This window comes from Macaca nemestrina, chromosome 13 (assembly GCF_043159975.1).
Source record: "Macaca nemestrina isolate mMacNem1 chromosome 13, mMacNem.hap1, whole genome shotgun sequence".
In the NCBI taxonomy this organism is placed as follows: domain Eukaryota; kingdom Metazoa; phylum Chordata; class Mammalia; order Primates; family Cercopithecidae; genus Macaca; species Macaca nemestrina.
The window spans coordinates 69,311,605-69,334,403 of NC_092137.1; the positions used below are offsets into that span (position 1 = coordinate 69,311,605).

The 22,799-nt window shown below is 38.7% G+C and overlaps 1 protein-coding gene across 3 annotated transcripts in view; it reads left to right on the forward strand.

Annotated features, from left to right (window-relative positions):
- The window catches only part of LOC105465199 (ANTXR cell adhesion molecule 1), a 239,376-nt gene that overhangs the window by 41,936 nt on the left and 174,641 nt on the right, over positions 1 to 22,799 (forward strand). For all 3 annotated transcript variants that reach the window (XM_011713474.2, XM_071076840.1, XM_071076839.1), the window contains exons 4-7: positions 15,797 to 15,878; positions 16,841 to 16,874; positions 18,657 to 18,736; positions 21,210 to 21,278. In XM_011713474.2, coding sequence (XP_011711776.2) covers positions 15,797 to 15,878; positions 16,841 to 16,874; positions 18,657 to 18,736; positions 21,210 to 21,278 — 265 coding nt within the window. The remainder of the gene's footprint in view (positions 1 to 15,796; positions 15,879 to 16,840; positions 16,875 to 18,656; positions 18,737 to 21,209; positions 21,279 to 22,799) is intronic.

Consider the following 22,799-nt stretch of genomic DNA (forward strand, 5'->3'; position numbering starts at 1 on the left):
GTTTATTCTCTTGTCCTGTTGATTGGGAGATAATACTATGTGGTCTGAGTCCATAGGCAAGTTCCTTACCCCTCTGTGCCTGTGTTTTTTTAATCTATAAAGTGAATACAATGATGATCCCCACTTCACAGAACTGTTGGAAAGGTTAACAATGCAGGCACATAGTAAGTGCTCAATTAACATTAGTTGTTGTTACTATTGTGGTTGTTGTTAGGGGTTTTTATAAACAAGCTAAGGAATGGCCCCAAATCGTCCTGGACAAATCCCACCTCAAATCATCACAGTAGGCCCAACAGTAATTCAAAGGGCGAGTCCCTAGCTCCCCTTGGCCCACATCCTTCTCTGAAGTTTTAACATTTGGCCAGTCTATCCCTATATAGAGGGATGCAGGTAGAAAATATTGCCTCAACATGAGGCCAGATGAAAATTATTGTTTCTTTTGTGTAATGGTTGTAGGGAGACTTCTTCCAGATAAGGGCACACAGGCAATATCTCTACAGAAGGTTTGTCTAAGGGGTCTGCATGTTGGTCACAACGATGGTAAAAAGAAATCACCATGGAGCAATTTAGCAAGTCTGGGAAGATGGATTTGTGAGAGTAGTGTAGTCCACTGCTTCTCAATCCCTTCCTCTGGAGTACCCTTGTTAGGAGAAGAAAGTAAAAGTGTACCCCCTGGAGCCCCACGGTATAGTTTGAAGTGCCTTGTTAAAATCAAGAACTTCTTTAAAGTTCTTTTATCTCAAAAATGTGCATGCATGTGTATTCTATTCCATAATATAATTCCATAATTCCATTATATATGATGTTACATAAAAATCCTGTTGAGTTCTTTCTCAAATTTTGGAGTACAATTTATGCTCCAGAAAAATAAAAAAATGTGTTTCCTGTGTCTTTGTATATAGTACACTATTACGTACCAAGTTTGGGCACCACAGATGTAATAGAGAAAACACAGACTTTGGACCAGGACCCATTATGGTTTCCGATTTGGGCTCCACCACCATGTGCATGTGATTGCACTTCTCGGAATCTGTCTTCTCACATGTGAAATGAAGATAGCAATGCCCACCATATGGAGTTGTTATGAGACTTTCATGAATTAATGTATGGAAAGCACCTAACAGAGACCCCAGCACATCACAGATACCACCCTTCACCTGCTACTCCTCATGTGGCAAATACAAATTAAGAATAAAAACTGACAAAGCAGAGCCCAGAAACATTTCTGTTGTCTGGATGGAGACAGCAAGGTGAACTTTAGAAGTAGTCAACAGAACAAAAGAACAGTAGCATTCTCTTAGCCAAAGCTAGCTAGCCAAAACCAACATATTTTTTATGGCCCAACAAAAACAATCCCAGTACTGGTCCACATCCACAATTCTACCTCTGAAGCCACGTGGCTGTCACCTGACTCAGCTCCTTTGCCACCAGTATGGGTGACCTGTTGAGCCTTGTATTAAATGCTGATTCTGATAGCCTCCAAATGCCTCCTCATGAAATCCAGGTTCAGTCTTTGCTACTCACCTTCAATTTTTTAAGTGATTAAATATTTGAGGTATAACAAAAGTATAGAAAAAAAGGTTAATGAACACTCATTACCCACCACCACGTTTGTGAAATAAGAGGTTACATGCAGCATCTCCTATGTATACTTATCATTTCTCTTTCCTCACCAGAGATAAATATTATCATGAATTAGGGATTTGCCATTTCAATGGATATTGCATACATTTTTATGTGCATAAGCTATAATATATATTCATATTAACCTTTTTTTAAAAAATTTTATTTATTTTTGAGAGAGTTTGTTCTGTTGCCCAGGCTGGAATGCAGTGCACAATCTTGGCTCACTACAACCTCCACCTCCCAGGTTCAAGCAATTCTCATGCCTCAGCCTCCCAAGTAGCTGGGACTACAGGCAAGCAACACCACGCCCAGCTATTTCTTTAAATTTTATTTTAGTAGAGATGGGGTTTCGCCATGTTGGCCAGGCTGGTCTCAAACTCCTGACCTCAAGTGATCTGGCCACCTAGGCCTCCCAAAGTGCTGGGATTACAGGCATGAGCCACCATGGCCAGCCTAAACGTTATTTTTTAAACGGTCATATTGCATGTATTTTTCTTGAACTTGCTTTTTATACTTAATGTCATGTTTTTGAGATGTTTTTTGTGTAGATACATATAGCTGGTTGGTTCATTTTAACTAGTGCATACTTTTCTATTTTATCATATTTTATTGTAATAACGTAGCACCTGTACGTACCTTCTCTCTTATTCATAGACAATTTGTTTCTAACTTTTTGCCATTATAAACAAAGCAGAAATGAACATACTTATACTTGCCTCCTGTTGAGGGTAGGGTGGGCAAAAGCAAGAATTTCTTTATGTACTTTGCTTTATTGCACTTTGCAAGTACTGTGTTTTTTACAAATTGAAGGTTCATGGCAACCATGATTTGAGCAAGTCTGTTGGAACGATTTTTCCAAAAGCATATGCTCATTATCTGTCTCCTTGTCACATTTTGGTCATTCTCTCAATATTTCAACCTTCATTATTATTATTATATCTGTTATGGTGATCTGTGATCAGTCATCTTTGATGTTACTATCTGCTGTCCTTGTTTTGGGGTGCCACAAACCACACACATATAAGACAGCAAACTTAATTGACAAATGTGTATATTCTTACTGCTCCATCAACCAGCTGTTCCCCCATCTGTTTCCCTCTCCCTCTCCTTGGGCTTCCCTATTCCCTGAGATACAACAATATTGAAATTAGGCCAGTTAACAACACTTCAATGGCCTCCAAGTGCTCTAGTGAAAGGAATAGTTGTAAGTTCCTCACTTTAAATTCAAAACTAGAAATGATTAAGCTTAGTGAGGAATGCAGGTTAAAAGCCAAGACAGGCCAAGAGCAAGGCCTCGTGTGCCTGTTAGCTAAGTTGTGAATACAAAGGAAACGTTTCTAAAGGAAACAAAAAGTGCTACTCCAGTGAACACACAAATGTTTAAAAAGCAAAACAGCCTTATTGCCGACTTTAGTGGTTTGGATAGAAGATCAAAACAGCCACAACATTCCCTAAGCCAAAGCCTAATGCAGAGTAAGGCTCTAACTCTTTATTTCTAGAAGGCTGATAGAGGGGAGGAAGCTGCAGAAAAAGTTTGGAGTTAGCAGATGTGGGCTCATGAGGTTTAAGGAAAGACGCCATCTCCATAACATAAAAGGCAAAGTAGCAAGTGCTGATTGAGAAGCTGCAGCAAGTTACCCAGAAGATTTAGCTAAGATCATTGGTGAAGGTGGCTACACTAAACAACAGATTTTCAGTGGAGATGAAACAGCCTTCTGTTGGAAGAAGATGCCATCTAGGACTTTCATAGATAGACAGAAGTCAAAGCCTGGCTTCAAATCTTCAAAGGACAGGCTAACTCTCTTGTAAGGAGTGAATGTAGCTGGTGACTCTAAGTTGAACCTAATGATCATTTACCATTCTGAAAATCCTAGGGCCCTTAAGAATGATGCTAAATCTACTCTGTCTGTCCTCTCTAAAGGAAACAACAAAGCCTGGATGACAGCACATCTGTTTACAGCATGGTTTACTGAATATTTTAAGCCCACTGTTGAGACCTACTTCTTGAAAGAAAAATCATTCTTTTCAAAATATTACTACTCATTAACAATGCACCTGGTCACCTAAGATATCTGATAAAGATGTACAAGGAGGTTAATGTTGTTTTCATGCCTGCTAACACAACATCCATTCTGTAGCCCATGGATCAATGAGTAATTTAGATTTTCAAGTCTTATTATTTAAGAAATGCATGTCTGTAGCTGCCATACATAGTAATTCCTCGGATGGATCTTGGCAAAGTAAATTGAAAACCTTTGGGAAAGGATTCACCATTGTAGATGCCAATAAGAACATTTGTGATTCATGCAGGAGAGGCCAAAATATCGACATTAACAGCAACTTAGAAGAAGTTGATTCTAACTCTCACAACTGACTTTGAGGGGTTCAAGACTTTAGTGGAGGAAGTAACCACAGATGTGGTAGAAACAGCAAGAGAACCAGAATTTGAAGTGGAGCCTGAAGATGTGGCTGAATTGTTTCAATCTTATGATAAAACCTGAACTCATGAGGACTTGATTCTTAAGTATGAGCAAAGAAAGTAGTTTCTTGAGATGGAACCTACTGCTGGTGAAGATGCTATGAACATTGTTGAAATTACAAGGGACTTAGATTATTCCATAAATTTAGTTGATAGAGCAGCAACAAGGTTTGAGAGGATTCACTCCAGTTTTGAAAGAAGTTCTATGGTGGGTAAAATGCTATCAAAGAGCATCACATACTACAGAGAAATTTTGTTTAAAAGGAAGAGTTAATTGATGGGTCGGACTTCATTGTTGTCTTATTTTTAAAAATTGCCACAGACACCCCACCTTCAGCAACCATCAACTCTGATCAGTCAGTAGCTGTCAGTATCAAGGCAGGACCCTCCACCAGCAAAAAGATTATGGTTCACTGAAGGCTCAGATGATTGTTAGCAATCTTTAGCAATAAAGCATTTTTCATCGAAGTGTGCACTTTTTTTTTTTTTTTTTTTTTGAGTTGGAGTTTTGCTCTTGTTGCCCAAGCTGGAGTGCAATGGCATGATCTCAGCTCACTGCAACCTCCGTCTCCCGGGTTCAAGCGATTCTCCTGTCTCAGCTTCCTGAGTAGCTGGTATTACAGGCGCCTGTCACTATGCCTGGCTAATTTGAACTATGTATTTTTTAAAGACATAATACTATTACATGCTTAATAGACTACTATATAGTATAACATAACTTTTATACGCACTAGGAGGCCAAAAACGTTGTGAGATTCACTTTATTTCAATATTCACGTTATTTTGGTGGTCTGGGACAGAATCCACAATATATCCAAGGTATGCCTGTAGATAACCAGGAGTTAAATTGCTAAGTCTTAAGGTATGTGAAGGTCTCACAGAGTTTATTTCAAAAGCCAGATGGTGCCATAGAAAACCACAAGGTGAAATTACTGCACAAATGTGCGACCAATGAAAATAGAGTTGTGTAAAGAAGAGTTTGGACAAATTCATCTTGTCCTGTGATTAAACCATCACTCTTATCTTTTATGCCAGCTTATGCTGCAACCTTTAAAAATTCCCTGATGGGCGCCTCTTTGTCAGCTTCACTTCAGGCTCTGCACTGGATCCTGTGTCATATCATAGACTATTCCTGTCTGCCAAGTGTGTCCTCTCCAGTTCCCAGAAGATAGCCAGGTTCTATTTCTGCTTGCTCTTTGGTTCCCAGTTCAAATCAAATGCAGTATTCTAAGCTGGAAGAAATCTGGTAGATCTTAGCGTTCCACGCCTTTGTTTTACTTTGAGAAAGCTAAAGTTCAGGGAGGTTAGCTGACGTACCTAGCACAAGGTAGAACAAGATTTTCATCCTGAGTCTGTCTTCCTCCAAGTCATGGAAGAATGAGGTGACCTTGTAAAACAGTGCTGATGTGAGGATGGGCGATCTTACTGAGTTCTGGAGGCAGAACTCAAATTTTTAGAATTCTAGTTGAGATGGAACAACTCACATAGAAATGTGAGAAAGAACAGATGGTGAGGTAGACGGAGAGAGTATGGTGTAACGGAATTCATGCCATGAAACACAAATCTACTCTCAAATCTTTCAGAGAAGAAAGCGTTGCTTAATGAATGAGGTCAACTGTGTCTTATGCGGAAAGAGGTTGAAGAAGATGAAGCCAGAGAGGTGATCATTGGATTGGTAACGTAGAGGACCTTGCTAGAAGCAGTTTCAGCAGAGGCAGAGTTGTGGAGACAAAAGTCAGAGCAGAGTGGGTTAAAAAATGAGGACTTCCGATTTTAAAATGATATTTTTAAATTAAAATAAATAAAAATATTTTAATAAGTTAAAATGTTTTCCCCTTTCTCTCAAAAAGCCAACCCCAAACCAGGAAAACTTGAAACAAAAGCACAAAGACCATCTTTGAGGAAACTGAGAAATATTTAAACCATAAAAACACCACATGTAAGAATAGAAGGGAATGAAGAGTGGCAAATGATGTGGCACTGTGGAGAAAAGTCAAATATAATCCTGTGGAAGGAAATACTGAAGATGAATAAGCCATGTAGCCTTGTAGAATCCTAGAAAGCTCAAAACCTGGATATTGCAAAAGGCAAGGAAGGGTTAGAGAGTGAAAACTGGAATATTGATTGTTTAAAAGTTTATCTAAGCTCTTCAACCTTCAGAACCATCCGTCCCTCCCACTATAGTTTGAAAATTATCCCTTCTTTTCCTCCACCAGAGAGGAGAAGCATATTTTCTGACAAAATTGCACAAGAATGGTTTCATGGTCAGGGACACCAGGCACAGAGAAATTATAGAGACATCTGCAGAACAAATGTTGCTACTTCCAGCCTTCTTCCTTGTCCAATTTCAGACTTAAAATCTAAGAAAAGAGTTTGAAAACTACTTCTCTGTAGAAATAAATGTCTTAGAGGGAAAAATACATACACATACAGTGATATTTGAGGGTCTTCAACAACAAAAAAAAAACTGTTAAAAAAAAAAAAAAAAAACTGGTCGTTCATCAATCGGCACGCCCACCATGCATGCAGAGCTTCCGACAAGGCTTTTAGTCTCATTCATTTGATATGGACAGACAGCCAAAGATCACTAAACATTTGAAGAAGGACCCCACCAGAAAAGATAAGGAGTGAGGAGACAAGTTTCAAGAAGCTGTGTCATAAAGAGAGATGTGGATAAATAAGTCAGTAGCTAGAAGGAGATGTGGGATCAAAGAGGACTTAAAAAAAAATTTTTTTTTAAGATAAGAGATACTAGAGTATATTTGTATGCTGGTAGTCAGCATCTAGTATTTTTCTTTCTGATTTGACACAAATGTGTAGTCACAAACATTTAGGAAAGAACTGTAAAGTATGTCTGCTTCTGTTTATGATATTCAGAGATGTGAAAAGCCTTCATTTCCATGGTCAACCAGAAAAGCCCAGACAAAATAAAATTCATATGTTTCCTTGAGGCTAGTAGAGATGCAGGAAGCACTGATTAACTGAATTAGAGAGAAACAAATCCTTTATATAATAGCTAAGCAGAGAAGCTTCTGCAGAAGCTTCCATACTTAAAGGTGGATGCCTGGTCTAGGTTTGGGTAATTGGAGGAGTGGGTCTGCCATAGACAGAGACTCTGCAGGGATAAGGAAAAGTCAGCTGAGTCTTATATAATCATGTGTGCCAGAAGGAGGCATTAGAATCTGAAATGAAAAAGAAATCTCTCAGCCTAAGTTATCCCCCCTCACCCACACTTCTACATTTTTCCAAGAAAGCAGCAGTGGAGGAATTGCCTGCAAAGTAGAGAGAAATCACATAATTAGGTGGATTCTCATTGTGCTTGGATTCTGGAGTCCTACCGGAGTGAAATACAAAGGTCAAGCAAAAATATCTGAAGCTGCACCTAGCCATCTACCAACTCAAATACTGAGAAGATCACAAAGGCAGGGCAGGGCAAAAGTCCAGGAGCTGGCCTAATAACAGGGAACATGAATCTAACAAAATGTGCAGCCCAGCCCAAGCTCACCCTGACTCAAGGAGGAATCTAATGATCAGCCCCTCACCCTAGCTCACAAAGAATAAAAGGCTTACGCTCTGCGGTGAGTAAACAACGCAAATCAATATTATACCGAAGTCTCCACTGCTTTTTTTATACTCAGTGACTGAAATGTAAACTATTATGAAAAATGGGAAAAAGCACAGGAATATTACAATAAAGAAAAACATAGTTAATAGAAACAAACCACAGATGACTCAGTTATTTGAATTAACAGACAGGGACTTTTAAGAAACTATTATAAATAGGTTAAATAATTTACAGGAAAAGGTGAATATAATGGGGGAAGATATGGGTCATCAGAAATTAAAACAAGAAGACTCAAAGAACCAAGTGAAAACTGTGGAACTGAAAGATAAATTATTTGAATTAAAATAAAAAATTTTTCAGATGGGCTTAAAACCAGACTGAACACCGCAGACAAGGGATTAATAAATTTAAAAACAAGTGAATAGAAATTATCCAAAATGATAATTTCCCTTTCTGGAAAAGTTTGAGGGCTGGAGGGAGAAAATGAAGCAGTCCTGTGACTTATGGGAGAATATCAAGTGATCTATGCTACTTGATAACATGTATTTGTGTAATTGGAATACCAAACATGATCCACACACAGATCCAAGAAGCTCAAAGAATCTCAAGCAGGACAAATGCAAAGAAAGCATCACCTAAGTACATCATAGTCAAGTTTCTGAAAAATCTTAAAAGCAGCCACAGGGAAAGGAGGAAAGATATACTAAAGAGAAACAATGTTAAAAATAATAACTTACTTTTTATTAGGAAAAAAATCATGCAGTCCAGAAAATGAAGGTCCAATATCTTTAAAGAGATAAAAGAAAAAAATCAACTTAGAATTCTATATCCAGTTAAAATATCGAAGGCAGAATTAAGACATTTTCAGAAGGGGGAAAATGCGTAAGAGAATCATCATCAGCAAATCTGCACTATGAAAAGAAATGCTAAAGGAATTCTTTAGGGTGAAGGAAAATGATACCAGGTATAAACTAGATCCACAAAAACAAATTTAAAATAAAGAAAGAAGAAGAAGGAAGAGTACCAGGAATGATAAATATTTAGGTAAATATAAAAGGTTATTTTTTATCTTTTCATAATTTCATAAAAAGACAATTGACTAAGACAGAAACAACACTATTTTGGGATTTGTTACAAACAGAGAAATAAAATAAAAGAACACAAAGGATAAGAGGGAACTATATGGAAATATAATATTAAAAAGTTTTTCTATTATATGAGAAGTAAGCTAATATTAACTTATAGTAGCTTGTGATAAAATAAGGATGCATATTAGAATTCATAGAGCAACTGCTTTAAAAAAGACAAGACATTTAGCTTTATGTTTTTAAAAAGCTAATAGATGATATGAGATGAAATACCAAAAAGTACATGATCAATGCAAAATAATATAGGAAAGGAGAAACAAAGAACAGAAGTGACCATTAGAAAGCAAATAGCAGGATAGCAAGATGGTAGACTCAAACCCAACCATGCCAAGACTTACATTAAATATAAAATGAACTAAAGATTCCAGATAAAAGGCAGAGAATGTCACACTGGCTAAAGAAGCAAGATCCAGCATATCATTGATCTATTACTGCATAAAATATACCCCAAATATTACAGCTTGAAACAATAATTTCTTATGCTGATTTCACCTGGACTTATTTATGCAGCTTATATATAGGATCAGCTGGGAATTAGGCTCAGCTGGGAAATATAATGCATCTGGAACAGCTGAAGATCTCTCTCTCAATATGGTCCTTCCTTCTCAAGGAGTTGAAAAGACCAGGTTTTCCCTCATGGTGGCTGCAACAGTCCAACAAAACAAACTCTAATATTCATGTGCTAATAGAGTCTTAGTTTTTGTCATATTTACAGATGTCCTGTGGCCTAAAGCAAGTTACATGGCTACATGCAGAGCCAGTATGGGAGGGGACCATACAGGGACCATAGAGCAGGAGGGGTAATCTTTGGGGACATTAGTATAACAGTCCACCACATACAATTATATATGGTTTACAAGAGACACTTTAAATATAAATATGGTGATAGATTAAAAGTGAAAGAATGTAAAAAGATACACTGTGCAAGCACCAATCATAAAAAGTTGTAATGGATATTAGACAAAGCCAACTTCAACATAAAAAGTATTTACTAGAGATAAAAAGTTATCGAAGAAAATCTGTGTGTCAAAGACAATCCATAGGTTAAAGAAAAATCACAAGGGAAATTAGAAAACATACCCAACAAAAAACGAAAACCCAACATATCAACATTTGTGGGATGCAGCTAACGTCACGTGCCTAGGGTAAATATAACGCTTTAAGTGTTTTCCTTAGAAAAGAAGAAGAGTTTAAATGATTTAAAACCAATGAAAAAGTAAAAAGAAAGAATTTATTAAGCTCAAAATAAGTAGGGAAAGGAAAATAATAACAACTGAATCAATAAAATTGAAAATAGACGTAGAAGAAGACAAATAATAGAGAAAATCACAAAGCTCAAAGTTGAGTATTTGAAAAGAATAAATTGATAAACCACTGGTAAGAGTGATTTTTCTGGGCTGGGAGCAGTGGCTCACACCTGTAATCTCAGCACTTTGGGAGGCCGAGGCGGGAGGATCACAAAGTCAGGAGATCGAGACCATCCTGGCTAACACGGTGAAAGCCCATCTCTACCAAAATTACAAAAAATTAGCCAGGTGTGGTGGCGGGCGCCTGTAGTCCCAGCTACTCAGGAGGCTGAGGTAGGAGAACCACCTGAACCTGGGAGGCAGAGGTTTCAGTGAGCTGGAGTGCCACTGCACTCCAGCCTGGGCAACAGAGCAAGACTCCATCTTAAAAAAAAAAAAAAAAAAAAAAAGGAGTGATTTTTCTAAAAGGAGAGAAAATACAACTTACAGATAATATCAGGAAAAGGAATATTACTACAGATCCTACAAATGTTAAAATATAATATAGGAATATTATAAACAATTTTATAGAAATATATTCAACAATTATAAGGGAAATGAACAAATATCTGGGCATGTTACTGTGTATAAATTGTATTTCACTTAAAAGTACATAAGAGGAACTTTGGTTCAGCATGCATCTTGATATTAAATTAATCATGTTGGCCTATCCTTACGTAAAAGTCCCAAAGAGACTATGTTTTATATACATTGTAAACAAATGATTACAGTTGGTTGTAGAACTTAATAACTCCTAAAGTAACAGCAAAATGTCTTTAATTAATCTGTGTTCTTCTGTTCACTACACTGTTTTCTTGAGTCGACAATTGGAGCCATAAGGCCATCTGGAAATGTTCCAAGAGTAGCATTAGTGGTAATAAATAGTGATAGGTGTTTACTGTATACGTTGAGAACCAAAGCCAACAACTGCAAAGCATTTGAGAAGAGTCCATTTCCACAGAAGGAAAATGATACCAGGTGTAAACTAGATCCACAAAAACAAATGTGAAATAAAGAAAGAAGAAGGAAGACTACCAGAAATGACAAAGCTCATTTACAAGAAGACTAGGAAGTTGACAATGCAGAGCTGATGTTGGGTTATTTTTGGATGATGATGGAGGTTGTTTTTATAGAACCAAAATGTGGTAGCCACTGCAGAATCCTAAGGGAGATTTTGCAGTGGAAACCTCAGTAGAATACTCGGGATAAAGGCTTGTTGAAGCACTTCTTGACATTCTGTATGTGTCCATCTTTTATTTAAATTTTCTTTCTTTCTTTCTTTTATTTAATGTTTTAGAGACAGAGTTTTGTTCTTGTTGCCCAAACTGGAGTGCAATGGCGTGATCTTGGCTCACTGCAACCTCTGCCTCCTGGGTTTAAGTGATTCTCCTGCCTCATCCTCCCTAGTAGATGGAATTACAGGCATGCACCACCATGCCCGGCTATTTTTTTTATTTAATTTTTTTTTCTTGTGTGTTCATCTTTTAATGTTTTCATCAGCAACGTTATCAAACTGTCATAACACAACCAGAATCCCAGAAAGTAATCATGAAGAGTAGAGAAATTCCTAGAACAACAGAAAGCCCAGAAGACATTGTGACTGATTCTTCCCATCTTCTACCCCTGCAAACCAGCATAGTGCTGGGTACATGGTGTATGCTCAACAAATAGCAGTGGCCAATAATGAATGATGGGTTAATGCACCCAAACTGGAATCATTCGTTCGACAGTCACCTGCTTGATGCCAGTCATTAAGTGTAGCGGGAGTTGCAAAAGGAACACAAAACATGTGGCCTAAAACCCTTAGCTTCTAAGTAGGAACACTGGCAGACATGTGAAATCACCAAGGAAAACAGGGGCTCTGTAATAGCAGCCTGTCTTCATAGGATGCCCTGCCTCTTTCATTTCCCAGGAAGATAACATTTCACTTGGTAATAACCAAGTCCTCAGAGAGGTTCTTATCATCCCTTGAAAGATCTTTCTCCCAATGTCCTTCAGTTTCCAAGAGAAAATAAAAATAGACCCTTATTAATAGTTCTGTTGTCCCAGAACTAAAACACACCCACAATTTCTATGAAACCATCCATTTTGTTTGCTTAGATGTTGTGGGTCCTTCAAGAAGGGCAGAGGGTGGGGAGACGGGGCCATGTGTTATTTGATCTTTTGAGCAGTAAGGGCGGTATAATGGGGAGGCTGTGTTCGCCACTCGCAACTAGTGAGTTCCTATCTTGCCAGATACAAAGCATCAAGGATAAGGACATTTTCCAAAACAGCCTTTGATTGTTCTGGTACCAAAAAAAAAAAAAAAAAAAAAAAAAAAGCAAACCTTAAGAAAATACTTGTAAAGAAAGGGAAATAGGCTTAGAGAAAATATCCCAGTTCCCAGACTTTATTTGGCAGGGAAGAAATACAGTGAAGCCAAACAAATATTTCCACACCCCCAAGATGCCTTTTTTTGTTGTTGTTGTTGTTGTTGTTGTTGCCCTCTTTTTAAATCTCAAGTCTTAACACAATATTCCACATTTGGTGTTACCCAAATGTCCCAGACTTCACTAGTCCATGACCAAAAATTAGATCATATTTACTTTTAATGCCCAAGCTTCTCCCACCTAACTATCAGAAATCATCCCTCTGCCCCATAGTGCCCCACAGCTATTGTGAGGGGTTCCATGGTGCCAACTCTGTGTGATCACAAGCAGACCCCAATTTTCCTATCCCAGCCTCCCCCTCATGTCCCCTTGCCACTACCTCTGCTGCTGGGACCCTCATGAAACTGCCAACCCATGGGGCAGAGCTGCCCCCTGCCAGGGGATTGCTGGTGCCATGCACTGCCCCTGGCATGGCCTTGGTGGGGGACACTGCTCTCATCTTTATCCTCCAGGATAGATACTCTTTCTCATTACCAAACAACAGGCTTTGAAATTAAAGTATGCCTTTTGATGGGATTTATTGGAATATTAGAGGTAGTGTAAGAGATATAACATAGAGAATGATTTTTAACCACCACATGGGCCCAGACTTGTCAGTGACCAGATCTAGCTAATGTCCAGGTCAGGTCATGCTTGGCCTCCTTCCACATGGCCAAGGGAAGTTCATCCCTGCCCCAAAATGGTTTCTTCCCAGAATGAGTAACAGTGGAGACATCCATTCCCTCCACTCACCCCTCAGTATTTGTTGAATGTCTGTTATGTTCCAGGCACTATAGTAGGCACAGAAGATATAGTGGGGACCAAAACAGCCATGGCCCAGTCCTCAAGGAATTTAAAGTCTGAAACTGAAACAAATAAACAAAACCTGAACTAATAATTGCATAATCAAACGTTATTAGTTGTAAAATATCGTAAGTGCTATAAAGCAAAAATTGTGGGGTACCAGGAAAAAGTCTAATAGAGGAAGACAATTCAGATTAGGAAGGTCAAGTAAGACTACTCAAGTGGCTAGCAAGTGGCATTTAACTTAGTACTGAAGCCTGAATAAGAATTTGCTCCATGAAGAGCTGGTCAAATAGTGTTCCCAGGCAGCAGTGATTGCTGTTATGAAGTGCCTATTGGAGAAAGGGGCTTGGGAAGACCAGTGTGGCTGAAGGCAAGAGAGTGGGGGCACAGTGATGTGAGATGAGGCTGCACAGGGAGGCAAGAGCCATCCACATAGGCACTGGAAGGTCATGACAAGGATTTGGGATATAATCCTAGGTATAATGGGTTGCTCTTGAAGGGCTTTGAGCCAGAGAGTAAATGCCATGGTTTGATCTGTACTTTAAGGACATTCTTGCAGCCTTATGGAGAAAGAATGGAAAAGGAGGCAAGAGGCCAGTCAAAAGATAGCAGGTGACTACCCCAGTGACTAAGCAAGAGATGATGGCAGCTGGGACAATGGTGTTGGCCAAAGAGATAGAGAAGTAGTCCATTTCGAGATATGTTTGAAGTAGAACTAACAGAATGTGGTGATGGTGAGAGGAAAGAAAGTCAAGGTAGTGGATCAAGGAGGGCTTCCAGTTTCTGACTTGGGGAGCTGAGTGTGTGGTCTGATACACGGGTATTGAAAAGACAATAGTCAGTTTCTGAAGTCTGAGTTACTTGGTATTAAATATTCCACCTATGAAGCATCAGCAGCCCAGGGACAGGCACAGGCTGTTTTCAGTTTGTCTTTTAAAATCTCCAGCAGTCTGGCGATCCACCCTTACCCATGGTCTCCCTATCATATCAGTTTTAACAAAAGATACTATTTTCTTTAGAATTCCCCCTCCAAGCAATGCCAGGATAAACATGAGAGAAAAAGAGAGTATTTATCATACTGATTAAGAGCAGGGCCTCTGGGATTAAATCCCACCTGTGCCTTGCCTTGGGTAAGTTCTGTAACCTCTCTGTGACTCAGTTTTCTTATCTGTGAAATGGCAGTAACCATAGTACTACCTCAAAGAGCTGTCATAAGGCTTAAGTGGATTGATTGTATTTCATGTATTTAGACAGAGTCTGGCACCATAAGTTCTCAGAGCCGTAAGTTCCCAGACAGTGTTAGGAATTGCCATTGCCTTTCACTGATGCAAGGTTCCCACTTCTCTAGCATTGTTCCATGCTACAGGCTGCTTTGCAGAGGAGAAAGCCTTTTTTGAGTCAGGTAGATTTGACTTCAAGTCTCCACTCTCCTACTTAACCTGTCTGAGCCCAAGTTTTCTTACCTGTAATGTGAGGACAGTAATACCCACTTTCAGTGGTTATTATGAGGATGAAATCAGAAATCTTTGGTCACTACCTTGTATGTAGCAGATGTTCAATAAATGTTAGATTTTTTCCTATTCAAAAGGAGTTTCTCTTCCTAATTTAAATAGAGCATCTCCACCCTTACTACTAAAAAGACCCCAGTAGGAAGAAGGCAAAATTTTAAACCCTTCATAGCGTTACAGTTTATGAATAAGGTATGTGAGTCAGAAATTATACTTTATTACCCTTTTTGGCACAATATGGAACTATTTAAAAGACAGGAACATGAATATAGACTTCTTACATCCCAGAGAGAATGGTCCACAAAGATTCCATTTGGCCCCCAAGTCATTTAGATTTCCCACTGCCATTTGGACTCTTTCCCAATGCCATATCCCACTTCCTCTTCCTGCCCGCACTATCACCTTGAACAATCAAAGTAAGAAAACACAGCCACCGGCACACAGAAAACACTCTCGGCTGTCCTGGAAAGCGGAGATTCCTTGGGCTTTTATTTTCCGTTGCCTTTGGCACACCCGTGCAGTGGCAGTTTGCTGTGGATGCCACCCTCTCCCACCTGCGTCCTTGCGGTGGCCTTTCCCTGGGTTCTCGGTTCTCACCTCTTTCTGGCTCACATGAGCCATTTGCATTGTTGCCTGAGTTGCTGTGTGTCCCATCAGGAGCGGCATTTAAAGACTCATTTCCAGTGTAGAAGGAAAACACTGTCTGTGTTAAGGGAAAGGAAAGTGTTTACAAGCAGATGGAGATTCCTGCAGAAGAGTCTTTCCCTTAATCCTTGAAATCTCCCTCATCCTGTGCTATGGCTGACCCCGAATGGATAATATAAAGGCCTTCCCTTTGATAGGCTTTTGGGGAATTACTGGGACTATAGAGCAGTATCCATGGAGGTAAGAAGAAGACCAGTACATATGACTACAACAGCAAAGTAAAAAATGCTCAAATAAGACTAACAGAGTGTCTTTGGATTTCAGAGAACAAATCCGTCAAGGCCTAGAAGAACTCCAGAAAGTTCTGCCAGGAGGAGACACTTACATGCATGAAGGATTTGAAAGGGTAATTTTAAAACAACTTTAAATCGAAATATAAAGCGTGATATTGAAATATCAACATGGGGAGACTGATGAGATAAGGCACATATATTAAGAGGGCTGAATAGCACCCAATAGCAAGAGAGTATATTTTCTTCCCATAAGCTTGTACACGGATAACTCTAGCCAAAAGAACTAAACATATGGATTCCCTTCCTCCTTCCCTGACCCTGATGAATGGTTTGTTAGTTAATGGTTGGCTAGCAGTCACAAATTCACGCCACACACAAGTCCGGCCATTCCAAAAATGTCCTTTGTTGGATGTCAGCTTCAGTGATTGAGGCAGAATTTCAGGGACTTCAGCTTTAAGGGAAACAAGTACTAGGCCATAAGGAATAAGACATCGATCCATGTTGACAACTATAGCTGTCTGTCACTTAACAAGGATTTCAACAAAATGCCTTGTTAGGCAATTTTGTCATTGTGACATCACCGTGTGTACTTACACAAATCTAGATAGTATAGCCTATTATACACCTAGGCTATATGGTATAGCCTATTGCCCCTACGCTACAAACCTATACAGCATGTTACCCTACTGTACATTGTAGGCAACTGTAACACTAATGATATTTGTTTCTAAACATAGAAATGGTAATGCATTGAACTACAGTGTTACCACAGCTAAGATATCACTAGGTGATTGGAATTTTTCAGTTCTGTTATAACCTTCGGGGACCACTGTCATATTTGTAGTCTGTCCTTGACTAAAACATTGCTATGCAGCACATGACTGTATACTACTTAAATGAGAGGTAACTTTACACAGATATCAGCCACTGATAATTGAGCAAAGCCTGGGTGAATTACATAAGAAATCAAGACTGAATTGGCTGCATATTCAATAACAGAGCCCATTATCCACTATGGTTTTTGGAGTGGCAAACAGTGGTTATAAGTCTAATGGCTCTTTCATATGTTTTTCAGGCCAGTGAGCAGATTTATTATGAAAACAGACAAGGTAAGACTATAGTATGAACTACCATTATGAATTATTTAACTTTCTCCGTGTTTGTTGCTGAAAAAGTGCTTCAGTCATTTCATGTTTCAAAAGACATGTATGATATTATCTGTAATTCTTATATACACATTTCATCACAAACAAGGAATGCATAGAAAAGTGGCATGTATTGGGTCAAATTCCACTGTCCTGTTGATGCCACGAAAAGTTATATAAAAGTAATTAAGATCCCATTATGGCCACAGTCTAATTCCCATTAACAGTTTTGCATGTTGAAATCATTAAATTAGTAAATACCTGCATAAGTTAGTAAAGTCTTGGATTTTTATGTAAAATTTGATTTTCTTGTCCTTCTCTGAGCTCCAAGCCTCTTCCTTACCGTGACTGGACATAACATTAAGATCAAGGTACCAGTTTGATATCGCATGAACAGAAAACCAAACACCGCATGTTCTCATTCATAGATGGGAACTGAACAGTGAGAACACTTGGACACAGGAAGGGGAACATCACACACCGGGGCCTATTGTGGGGACGGGGGAGGGGGAAGGGATAGCATTAGGAAATATACCTAATGTAAATGAGGAGTTAATGGGTACAGCACACCAACATGGCACATGTATATATATGTAACAAACCTGCACGTTGTGCACATGTGCCCTAGAACTTAAAGTATAATTTAAAAAAAAAAAGAAAAAAGAAACGTAAAGAAGCAGGCTAAGTCCTGCAGCAGAGCCCATGGATCAGCAAGAATTGTTCACCATACAGGGACTTCCTGCAGGTAATAGAATATTCCTACTGGAGTGATATTTGCCATATATGCTTGTGGTCCTGAGTTAGAATGTCTAACTTGAGTACTAATTAAGCAGAAATGTCAACCCTCTTGGAATAGAGTAACATCTGGGTCTTGCTAAATCCTATTAAACTAATTATTGTGTAGGAAAAAAAAGATACCAGTTTGATTTAAACTTTCCTATATTTAAATGAAAAAAAACTGCATAAAATATACTTAGTAGAGTGCCTAGCACATAGAAATTTTTATTATTATTTTAGCTATTATTACTACAGTGTCTTTCATGAGTAGCATTTCTGTATCTCAGTCAAATCTCTTAAAAAAGAGATTCAATATTACACTAGAGATTTTCCTCCCAGGCCTGTAGAAGTGTCCATTTCTTGTTGCATCCTAAACTGCAACAAACAGAACAGACTCAATATCAATACCAAATCTTGCTAATGTAAATCAACCATGAACATTGATATGAGAAGCCTAAAAATCACTGAAAGAATTTTAGTGGGTTTTGCCAACTGCTATAATTCTTCCAGTCAACTTGGAAATCAGGATGACTATTACTTTCACCAAACTGTCTTCAAGGGATGGTGTATGTGGTCCATTACAGCAGGTGAGAAGGACTCCTGAACAGCCCAGGTGGGAGTTTGCTCACAGCTTGGGCAACAGTTATGTGTCTGCTAACAGAAAATAATCACACTTGATTCACCGGTGCTACTCCCAAATGTTGGTTTAGTGACCATTTCACCAGGTTTGGCCATTCTTTGAGATGAGGCTGAGAAATGCAAAAGCAAAACCTATTGCCCCTAAAGTCTGTCCCCATGGAGGGTCCTTCTTCATGCTGGAGTTGCTTCCAGGCCCAAAAGAAAAGTTGGCGATCCTCATAATATTGACTTTGGGTGGTTGAACTCATAAGAGGTCGAATCCTGGGACTGAGAGGGTGTTTCCCTGGGTGGGGCAGGGTGGACTGAGCCGGTCTGTATTGTGTTAAACAGGATACAGGACAGCCAGCGTCATCATTGCCTTGACTGATGGAGAACTCCATGAAGATCTCTTTTTCTATTCAGAGAGGGAGGTAAGCAACAGCCTAAACATATCCGTGGAACAGGGCTTCTCCTTTCTAAAATGGGCCGCACTCTCTCTACTCAGGTAATAGGGTTTCTTTGCAAATCCCCTGAATTAAATAGTTTCATATGTAGAAATAATAATAATAATTTGTGTTCTACAAGTGAATTTTCATGTCTTACACATGGCAAATGTTTTCCCCTTTCAAAATTTTTGCATATTACTCTGTTTTGAAGGATTCAAAATATCTACCCTGCCTTTATTGATGGCATTATATTGCTGTAACAGTTTTTAAATACTGTATATCACTTACAAACAAATAAACATTGATAGAATTTTTCCTTATATTTTCTACTAAAACAGGAGGAAGGGAAAGAATTACTTGAAATATGTAAGAGCCAATCTTGTCAGACTGTATTAATCATTGAGATTTTCACTCTAAGAACTGAAGTTAAACAGCAGTTGGTAGCAAAGTTAAATTATCATCTCTCCGTTAATAGTTCCTTTTTTTCCTTTTCTTTGTGTTCTCAAAAATTATTCCTCAAGGCAAGTGGAAAAATTCTCTCAATGAAGATTTTACCTTGTGTAAATAGACTTAGAAAAAGAAGTTTGCTGATGAATTGAAAACTGATGTTTATACTTAAGAAACTCTTTCAAGTTTCACATTTGAGCTATATGCATATTTAGTATAAAAGGAAGCAAGTTAACCATAGAAATGTATTGAAACCACCATAGCCTTATTAGTGACAAAGGGTCATTCAGGCCCAAGGTAGAAAGAAACAGCATCCTAGAGATGCAGGCTCTAGAAGAGGAGTTAACGGTAGCATCACACTTTCCTCAAGCTCTTAACAACTGTTTACTTTAAATTCAGCTCTTTCTGCAAACATGAATTATATATTCATTTATTTATTCAGTGTTAACTGAGAGCTTGGCATATACTTGACCATTTGCTAGAAACTAGAGGCACAGAGGTGAGTGAGACACAGCTGCTGCCCTCATGAGTCTTACCATGAAATAATGGTCAGCCTTTGGAAGCCACCACTGGCAGAGGACTTAGGGAAATTATGTAGGTAAACTCTCCTCCCACTAGTACAAAAAGTAACTCTAACGAGGAAATACAAAAGGTAATAGGACAGACATTCCCTGAGCATTTGGAAAATAATACATCTCTGTATTTGAAAGTAGAAACTCACTATGTGATGGGAAGGCAGGATGGCTTGTTTGGGTGCCAAATAACAGTCAAATAAAGTAAAAACCCTAATAAGGAAAGAAATGAAACTAAAATAAATGATGGGGTGTCAGAGGCTTAAGATAGGGGTTAGTGGGAAGGAATTTTAGGTATGGCACATACAAACTTGGGAAAATATTCAGAGTGCCAATAGAAGGAGACCTTCTGAAAAAAAAAAGATAAAGCACAAGATATAAAGAAATTGAACTTTTCCCTTCTTGACAATTCTATATAAAATCCAACTGGAGGAGAAGAATCACAGAGTTGTTGCAAATAAGGTTGGGGCTACACTGAGTCTAAAAGTTTATTTTATCCCCAAAAAGCAGGGAAATTTCTAACATGAAGGAAAAAAAGACATATGGTTTTTGTCATTTCTAGAATTCAGTGTTAAACAGAAGTGGATTTGAGTACTAAGAAAGGGAAAAAAATAACACAATCAAAATAAATATGCATATATTGAGCACTCACTGTATGTTTGCTATCAGTTATTAAGCACCCACTGTATGTGCCAAGGATTTCCAACTTTTTTTCCATTCTGAAACACAGGAGAATCTGGAAATCAGATTATCAGAGGCTTTAATAAATCAAATATTGAAATTGAGCCAAAATCTGGGTATTATTCATTATGTTGCTATCCCAGTGCTTAATTGTAGAGATCATGGATTTAGCTATTCAAATATGGACTACAATTTCCATTAAACCACCTTATTCTGTAGGAATGAAAAAGGCTTTATTCACAAAATGTGCTGACATTCATGAGTATCTATGTGGTTCTAGCCTTGTGTGAGGAGCTCCGTAAATGTTCTCATTTAATCCCCAAAACACTATACAGAGCAAAACCAGGGGTCAAACTCAACTATTTCAAGTTCCAAAGGCCCCATTCTTTTATGATATCGTGCCCCCATTACAAAGAAACGTATGTCAGTAAAAATCCATCGAAGGAATAGAAAAGGTAATCATTTCCCCAGAATATTTAACTTAGCCTGCAGTTTTCCCTTCCTCCCTTCATCTTTCAAAGCCCTTCATCAAGACTCTACTCTAGTGGGTCTTTTCAGGTCCAGCATGTGTTATGTTAGAATGTGATGTCCACTGAAGTCTGAGCTTCTTGGGGACAGGGATTGCCTTCTCCAATATGGCACCTAGCACATGGTAGGTGCTCATTAAATACCTCATCATTGAAGTTAGTCAGGTAGCTCCAAGATGAGTTCATTTGTCACTGCTTCTCTTTCTAATGTCCTTTCTTTCCTTTTCCCAGGCTAATAGGTCTCGAGATCTTGGTGCAATTGTTTACTGCGTTGGTGTGAAAGATTTCAATGAGACACAGGTATGGTCATGGATTTCCTCAGGTTTGGAGCATACTGAGCTTGTGAATGATGAAGAATGTGTTCAGTGCAGAGGGCAGATCAATGGAATAAATGCCCCTGAAATAGGTTATTTTTCTAGAAATGCTAAACAGGAAGGAATTACTGGTTGTATAAGGAAAATGAACTCATTTGCTGATGCTCTTGAGGTCTTCAACAGAGACCATCAAGGCAGCATCTTTCTTGGCAAACATTAAATTGCCAGAATGTCAAAAGGTATCTGAATTAACTTGGAAAACTTGTTTTTTTTCTGTTTGTGTTTTGAGACAGGGTCTCACTCTGTCACCCAGCCTGGGGTACAATGAGCTGTCTCAGCCCACTACAGCCTCTGCCTCCCAGGCTTAAGTGATGCTCCTGCCTCAGTCTCCTGATTAGCTGGGTCTACCAGTGCACATCCTGAGTAGCTGGGACTACAGATGCACACCACAACACTTGGCTATTTTTTTAAATTTTTTGTGGAGGTAAAGCCTCACTGTATTGCTCAGGCTGGTCTCTAACTCCTGGGCTCAAGTGATCCTCCCAATGTAGCCTCCTAAAGTGTTGAGGTTATAGGCATGAGCCACCACACCTGGCCAAATTTAATTTGACAAGTATGATTTTCTTCTTCAAATAACAAATGTTCCCTTTCACCTGTGAAAAATGCGATGCATTTTCAACACAAAAATATGGAAATAATTGGACAAGTGGGCAAAAAAGTATGTATAAGTGCATATAATAAGCAAGTTGTAAAAACTTACTAACAATCTAAATACATGTTCCTCATGTAGTTCATAGTTTCTTTTTGTTTTAATGGCGTAGGAAAATGCTCATAATATATCATTAAGTGAATAAAACAGGATTACAAAGCAGTGAGAATAGTATGTGCCCACTTCTAAAATAAACATTTGTATGTTCGCATAGAAGAAGTATGAATGGTATCTATCAAATGGCTAATAAAGATAGATAGATGATAGATGAACAGACAGAAGGATTATGAGTAACCTTTGTTTTCTTTTTGTTTTAACTCTGCTGGATTTTCCTAAGTTTTTACAATGAGTAAGTATTACTTTTGCAATCAGTAAAAACAATAAAACATATTTTTTTAGAAGCCATACACACCAGCTGACACTGACTCTGTGGCAGTCACAGAACCACACAGAGATCTGGGGGCAGACAAGCCCTACATCGGCTTCTCCTGGCCCTCAGTTTCCTACTCCATAAAGCAGGAGCAACCGAACCAACTGCAAGCGCCCTTTCCTTAAGGGCAGTTTGGGTGAAAGGTGAAGGTGGCCTCACCCAACACCAAAGCTTGAATTTAAAGTTGCTCTGAAGGGGAACTTGAATCTGCTCGATTCAGATAAAGTTGCCAACAGGAATTTGGGTGAATGGGAGAAAAATGAGCCCATGGCCTGGGCCCAGATTTATAAACATATCAACCCAGGCCAAGCATTCATCAAGCTGGGCACTCTTACCTCTGCTCCCAAGGAGAAAAGTATTAAAACAAA